This window comes from Ranitomeya imitator, chromosome 2, assembly GCF_032444005.1.
Source record: "Ranitomeya imitator isolate aRanImi1 chromosome 2, aRanImi1.pri, whole genome shotgun sequence".
Classification (NCBI taxonomy): Eukaryota; Metazoa; Chordata; class Amphibia; order Anura; family Dendrobatidae; genus Ranitomeya; species Ranitomeya imitator.
Window position 1 is genome coordinate 484,266,737 of NC_091283.1, and position 7,618 is coordinate 484,274,354.

General features: G+C 45.9%; 1 protein-coding gene across 1 annotated transcript; it reads right to left on the bottom strand.

The window, feature by feature from the left end:
• Positions 1-3,221: 3,221 nt before the first annotated feature.
• LOC138664572 (rho GTPase-activating protein gacK-like) lies at positions 3,222-4,699 on the bottom strand. The gene is made up of 2 exons (XM_069751378.1): positions 4,578-4,699; positions 3,222-4,462 (listed from the first exon to the last, which is right to left on the bottom strand). Exons 1-2 carry the CDS (start codon positions 4,667-4,669, stop codon positions 3,274-3,276), a joined length of 1,281 nt encoding a protein of 426 aa, XP_069607479.1. The 5' UTR covers positions 4,670-4,699; the 3' UTR covers positions 3,222-3,273.
• Between the last annotated feature and the right edge of the window lie 2,919 nt (positions 4,700-7,618).

The following is a 7,618-nucleotide window of genomic DNA, read 5'->3' on the forward strand; positions in this document are numbered from 1 at the left end:
AAAAAAAAAACAACAACAACAATAATAACATGTTAATAATGTAACATCATCTCTTTTCTCAGGTTTAACCCTGTGGGCACTCTGGTGTTCAATAGATAAATCCAGAAAGCCTCTCTATCGCGTAATTTACTTTCTCTATCACCGCCTCGTATATTTTTGTAAGTTTGTTCTATCGCATAAACCTTTAGGTGATTTGTGTGTCTGTCATGTTTATTAATGAAATGGCTTGATGCATTTGACACATGACGTATTGTTGGTTGAACAATGTCCAATAAATGTTCCCTAAATCTGTCTTTTAGTCTCCTTATTGCCGATCCAACATATAGGAGTCTGCATTCCAGACATTCAATAATGTAAACCACATAGTCGGAATTGCAGTTTAAGAAACTTTTTATCGGAAAATTTTTTTGATTGCTAGAACAATGAAAACCTACAGTTTTTTTGGTGTACGAGCAAGTCTTGCATGGGTGTGAACCACATCTGAAAAACCCTTTTGTTGATAGCCAGTGAGTGGGAGTTTTTGGTTTAGTTTGATTCAGAAAACTGGGAGATAACGCATTACCTAATGTGGGTGCGCGTCTAGAGACTATTTTGATACCATTCTGTAAGATTATATCCATGGTTTGATCATCTCTCAGCAAATTTAAATTGCGCAGTACAATTTCTGAGATGGATTTTAAATGTGTACTATATGTGAGTACTAACACTGGCTGCTCAACAGGCAATTCTGATTTTATCTGTTCATTATGGACATTAGTAGTTTGTATAAGATCTGATCTTGTTTTTTTATCTGCAATAGAAAAAGCACGATCTATAGTCCAATTAGGGTATGCTCTGTTATTGAGACGTTTTTTAATAATGTTTTTTTCCCGGGTAAAAGCTGGTTCATTATTACAATTTCTTTTGGCTCGTAATACCTCTCCTACTGGAATTGAATGAATGGTGTGGGGAGAATGAAAACTGCGTGCATGTAAAATAGTATTGCCAGCGGTTTGCTTGCGATATGTTTTACTTTGAATGATGGTATCAGGAAAGCCCTGAAGACATAAATCCAAAAAATTTGATAGTGAATTTATCAAACATGTAAGTGAATTTTAGATTGAATGGATTGTTATATTTATATAAAAGATAAATTGCTCCAAGCAGTTCTGATTGCCCTTCCAAACCATTAATAAATCATCAATATATCTTAAATACCATTCAATGTCCTGAGAAAAAGGGTTATTATCACTGAAAATGTACATTTCCTCTCACCAAGCCATTACTAGATTTGCTACTGAGGGTGAGAATTTAGCCCCCATGGAAACTCCCTTAGGCTGCTTTCACACATCAGGTTTTTTGCCGGATGCCGGATGCGGCGTCGCGCCGCATCACCGGATCCGTTTTTTTTTTAAAGAAACCGGATGCAACCGGACGAGCCGGATCCGGTTTTTTAGCCGGATCCGTTGTCCGGATTCGGCAAAAAACCTGATCCGGCTTGTCCGGTCGCATCCGTTTCGTCCGTTTTTCTTTCCGGTTTTTTACGGATCCGGCTTTAAAAAACGCCCCCTGAAAGGCTAAGGTGATTGGCCGGCTGAAAACTATATATACAGTGTTCTTAACATCTGTGACGGGTTGGAGAGGAGCAAGCTACAGAGCAAGATGGAGGGCATTATTGCAAAGATTCTGCAGAACAACGTGGATTTCATCACAGAGGCGAATCGATTAAAAGCTATTGTGATTGAGAAAGAGGAAGAGAGACAGCGTGTAATGCGTCTGCGACGACGCCGTTTGTGGATCCACCCCATCACGGCACAGAGAATGACCCGGGGAGTCTTTTCAACGTTGTATATGGAGCTTCGAGGTGACCCTGAAAAGTTTTTCTGCTATGTTCGGATGAAAGCGGAGAACTTTGATATATTGGTGGAGCGGGTTCAACATCTGATAAGAAGGAGTGATACCTATTGCCGATTCTCCATTACCCCAGCTGAGCGTCTGATGGTGACTCTTCGGTAAGCATTCTTTTTGCATCAACTTTTGTTGTGGACTCTTTATTTGATATTTTGAATTTGTAGTAATTTCTTCCTTCCTTTTCTTCACAGATTCCTAGCAACCGGTGAATCCCTGTCTTCCCTACATTTTCAATTCAGACTGGGCATTTCCACAATATCAGGAATAGTGAGGCACACTTGCCGTGCACTGTGGGACTGTTTGCATGAAGAATACATTCCACATCCCACAATGCAGACATGGTTGGAAGTAGCTGACAGATTCCTGGAAGTGTGCCAGTTTCCCAATTGCTTGGGTGCGGTGGACGGGAAACACATCCGTATCGTGAAACCGGCTGGTTCTGGATCTCAGTATTTCAACTACAAGAAGTACTTTTCCATCGTGCTGATGGCCATCGCCGATGCGGATTACAAATTTGTAGCGGTGGACATTGGGGCGTATGGTCGTTCTAATGATTCGCAAGTTTTCAAACTGTCTTCTATGGGGCGGCATTTATATGGAAAAACCTTTCAATTTCCCCCCCCAAGACCACTGCCTCAAACTTCCGATCCACCAATGCCATTTGTATGTGTTGGGGATGAAGCTTTTCAGCTTTCAGAGCATCTTTTGAAACCCTACTCCAGCCGTGGTTTAACCAATACCAAAAAAATTTTCAACTACAGACTCACACGTGCAAGGAGAATGGTGGAGTGTGCGTTTGGGATCCTAACCGCCAAATGGAGAGTTCTCTTGACATCCATAAACTTAAACACAAACACTGTGGATGAGGTGGTGAAAGCGTGTGTTGTCCTCCACAATTATGTTATATCCAAGGAACAGCTTTCCATTGAGGACCATTCTGCCAAAACCACCTTGATGGATTACAGCATCCATACATACAGAAGTTCTGCCACAGTGTCCAGAATACGGGATCACTTTGCAGAATATTTTATTTCACCCCAAGGAAGAATACACTGGCAGGATGATATAGTTTAAACACTTTGTGTATACCTAGTAATAACTTTAAACTTTACCCATGTTGCGTACCTGTTGTTTTTACCTTACCCATGTTGTATACCAGTTTGGTTTTTACCCTCATGTTGCGTACCTGTTTGGGTTTACCTTTTAACCATGTTGGGTACCTGTTTGAGTTTATTTTTAAATCAAGATGTGCATACCCAAAGTTCTACTGTTACCAATAAACCTTTTTTTTACAAAAGTGTTATTTGTTCCTAATGAATAAATACAAGAGATTTTTCAACCAAAAACTTTTATTAACAATGTAACACACAAAAAAATGGGGTACTAAATGTTTTCATACGTCGGGGTGGAGATACTATCGGAGGCACTGTCTGATAGGGACACTTCGACAGTGGGAGTGTGGAGAGAGGAATGTGATGGTGGTGGAGAATGTTCACCGGTTAGGGGTGAAGGAGTGGAGAAAGCTATTGAGCGGGTGGACAAGAAAGTGGGATTGGGGTTAGAAATTTGGTAGGGTGGAGGGGTGTACGAAATGTTTTGGGAGGACTGGGTGGCAGAATGAGTGATGTGTATAGAAGATGTTTGGGAAGAGGGTGATACAGTCTGTTGGAAGTGGGCAGGGAGAGGAGGTGAGGATGAAGTAGATGGGAAGTTGTATGGGTCTGGATCATCATATGGGTGTGAAGTGGCACGGGAGGGATGCTGATAGTGTGGATGGTGGGAAGGGGCACGGGGCTGGTGGTGTGGCTGGTGGGACGGGGCACGATGTGGATGATGGCGAGTTGGGCGTGATGGGGCAATGTCTGTTTGGCGATACGGGTCAGGAGGATGGTACTGGCTGTAGTGGTGGACAGTGGAGGAAGGGGGGCAAGTTGGAGGATGGTTGGAAGAACTATCTGCTCTAGAGGCAATTAGCGCTAGAGTAGACTGGCAGGATTCCATTACTTGCATCTGCTGAGAAGTAGATAGCGTCTCCATTTGCTCAAGCACCGACTGAAAAAAAGTGTTGTTCGGGGACTGTTTTGCCTCTGAACGCATCGTTACCAGAAGTGTATGCATCTCGAGCATACTTTTATTTATGAAATTGAATCCTGCAGCCATTTGCTCGGACAAAACTTTCAGACAGTTCTGGAACGATGCGTTCAGGTGCAAGAACTCGGGAGCATAACTATGTATCTGACCCCTCTGGCGAAACCGCCCCGATGCTACAGGTGTACTAGAGGTGGCTGCAGCAGAAGGGTGGGGTACAGGAAACGCTATGTTCTCACCAGCAGCTACATGCAATGGAACCGGCCAGGATGCTCCAGTGCTCGTGGATGGGAAAGAGGGATCGGTAGAGTGGGAAGGTGCAGAGTGGGAAAATGCAGAGCGGGAAGGTGCAGAGTGGGAAGGTGCAGAGTGGGAAGGTGCAGAGGGTTCCTCACTGTCAAAGTGTCCCTCGGTGGCGGCCTCTTGAGGGATCGCCCCAGAAGTGTTCAATTGTGCTGCAGGCTCCAGAGTGCTCCCAACGGTACTGTGGAAAAAGAGAGAAACAAACAATTAATATACTGTCATTGCATGGCCCTGGCTGAAAGAGCAAAAGAGGTTAGACATGTAAAACATTAGTGCATGTGGTGGGTAATATTTACCTTCGGGTGACCATCGTTGACCTGAGGAACGACAGGGCCCTTGCGTATTTGTACGTGCTCCTGCGTCCTCCAGATCCACTCCGGGCCTGCATCTCTTTATTGAACTCCTTCTTAAAGCGATCCCTGATTCACAATCCGCTCACCTGTTAAAATAGGAGAAAGACAACTTGGTTAGAAACAGCATTTTAGAATGCATCACCAAAACTGAACTGAGGATACTTACGTTCTTGAATCTGGGCCTGAACATCTAGGTCCTCCCACCTCGGAATCAGTTCACAGCAGATTTGCTCCCAGAGTCGACGGGTCACTGAGAGATCAGCATGGCGGCGGTCACCCATATTCCACAACGGCTCCCTGTCTCTGACAAGATCGATGAGGAGGTCAATATCAAGGCCGACCTCCTCACCGTCCGAATCTGGAGCACGCTGTGAAACCTGTTTGAAAAGGGGGAAAAAATTAACACCAAATTTGAAACATTGCTAACCTGCACCCAAAAAATAACAAAAAACCTACATGACGACGGCCGCCACGTGAATGTCGCCGACGACCCCGGGAGCCACTGGAAGGACCTATTGCTTGGGCACCAGATTCAGAACTCTAGAATACAAAAATAAAAAATTATGGGGTTGTTGGTAGCCATTCTATGTGTTGTGTGCCATGTGATATATATGTTTTGTATGTGTTGTGTGTGGTTTGAAAGTATCAGTTTCTATGTATTTTGTTGTAAGCATCTAGTGTTATGTTTTGTGTGTAGTGTAGGGTGTGTTTCCGCAATACATCACAGATATATACCAATTGTGAGCCCTCTCCGTGGGTTTCTCCACCCCTTCCCTCATCTTCGGGGACCACCTCTTCTCCGGGGGACTCAGCCTCATCAGCTTCCTACAATGAAACATAAAAGAATAGATGATACACACACACACACACACACACACACACACCTTTGGTTCATACTAACCTCTGTGCGTGGACGGCGAGGAGGAGGAGGCCTCCCCGGAGACATGGCTCTCAGCTCTGTGGAAGTCTCTCGGCTCTCGGCTCTGTGGCAGGCTCTCGGCTCCCGGCTCTGTGGCAGGCTCTCGGCTCTGTGGCAGGCTCTCAGCTCTGTGACAGGCTCTCAGCTCTGTGGCAGGCTCTCGGCTCCCGGCTCTGTGGCAGGCTCTCGGCTCCCGGCTCTGTGGCAGGCTCTCAGCTCCCGGCTCTGTGGCAGGCTCTCGGCTCCCGGCTCTGTGGCAGGCTCTCAGCTCTGTGGCAGGCTCTCGGCTCCCGGCTCTGTGGCAGGCTCTCAGCTCCCGGCTCTGTGGCAGGCTCTCGGCTCCCGGCTCTGTGGCAGGCTCTCGGTTCCCGGCTCTGTGGCAGGCTCTCAGCTCTGTGGCAGGCTCTCGGCTCCCGGCTCTGTGGCAGGCTCTCAGCTCTGTGGAATCGGCTCCCGGCTCTGTGGAAGGCTCCCGGCTCTGTGGCAGGCTCTCAGCTCTGTGGCAGGCTCTCGGCTCCCGGCTCTGTGGCAGGCTCTCAGCTCTGTGGAATCGGCTCCCGGCTCTGTGGAAGGCTCCCGGCTCTGTGGCAGGCTCTCAGCTCTGTGGCAGGCTCTCGGCTCCCGGCTCTGTGGCAGGCTCTCAGCTCTGTGGAATCGGCTCCCGGCTCTGTGGAAGGCTCCCGACTCTGTGGCAGGCTCTCAGCTCTGTGGCAGGCTCTCAGCTCTGTGGCAGGCTCTCAGCTCTGTGGCAGGCTCTCTGGCTCCTTCCGTCTTGGCAGGGTGTTGGCTCTTCTGCTTTTGGGCTGGAAATGGCTGAAGGCCTCATGGCCCTGCTTTATATATAGTCCAGGGGGCTGATCAAAGTTTTTTGAGCATGCTCAGTGTAAAAAGCTGGATACGGCCGCCGGATCCGATTTTTTCCGGATCCGGCGCTTTCCGGCATCCATAGACATGCATTGTTGTAAAAAGCCGGAAAGACCGGATCCGGCCTTTCCGGCTTTTTCGCCGGAGACAAAAAACGTTACAGTACACGTTTTTTCCAGACGCCGGAATCGACTTGACGCCGGATCCGGCATCAAACCGGAAGGAACGCTGGGCTATCAGGCGCCATCCGGCACCAATAATATTCAATGGGGGAAATGCCGGATCCGTCTTCTCCGGTTTTCTATTCCGTTTTTTGTCGGAAGAGCCGGAATTCGCCTGAAACAAAAAACCTGATGTGTGAAAGCAGCCTTACTTTGAATGAAAAAATTTATTATCGAATAGGAAATAGTTATGAGATAATAAAAAGGATAAAACTGATTCAATGAATATTTGTAAGTCATGGGTTAAATTACTGTATTTGTTTAGATGAAATTGTACAGCCACTAAAGCAATTCTGTGCGGAATGGATGTATAAAGTGCAACTACGTCGCAGGTGAGCCATGTCCAGTGTGAATTCCAGATTACATTATCTAGCATACTTAGAACATCTCTGGAGTCTTTCAGATATCCTGGGACTCTTTGTGCTAGTGGTTGGTTGCTAGTGGTTAGTGGTTACAAAAATATACGAGGCGGTGATAGAGAAAGTAAATTACGCGATAGAGAGGCTTTCTGGATTTATCTATTGAACACCAGAGTGCCCACAGGGTTAAACCTGAGAAAAGAGATGATGTTACATTATTAACATGTTATTATTGTTGTTGTTGTTGTTTTTGTTTTTTTTCGGGGGGGATGATTACACCTGCCTGTGCAGTATTCATGGTATATGTATATAATATGTGCTCAATGATTTTTTTTTTTTTCCTTTTTTTTCCTTTTTTTTTTTCCTTTTTTACCTGTCCTAATGACTGCATGTTCTGGATGTCCAATGGGATTTGTCGGGGTGGAGTTAATTATTCTCATGGCTATTCACCTGTTAAATCTGTTTTTATATGTCTTGTTGGGCTATTCAAGCTTATGCTGTGGACAAAGAGCACCATGCGTGCTCGAAACGCGTTCCGCTAACTTACGGCTTCTTTTCTGGAATAGTTGTGCAGCTACTTGCAAGCAGCTTTTTCCGAATTTTAAATTTGTGGAAATAAAA

What these genes read in the sequence shown, in the direction of transcription:
- LOC138664572 (XM_069751378.1), bottom strand. Translation starts at nt 4,669, where the DNA reads ATGCAGGCCCGGAGTGGATCTGGAGGACGCAGGAGCACGTACAAATAC. An exon ending in TCAACGATGGTCACCCGAAG is followed by an intron (nt 4,463 to 4,577) that starts GTAAATATTACC and finishes CTTTTTCCACAG; the next exon opens with TACCGTTGGGAGCACTCTGG.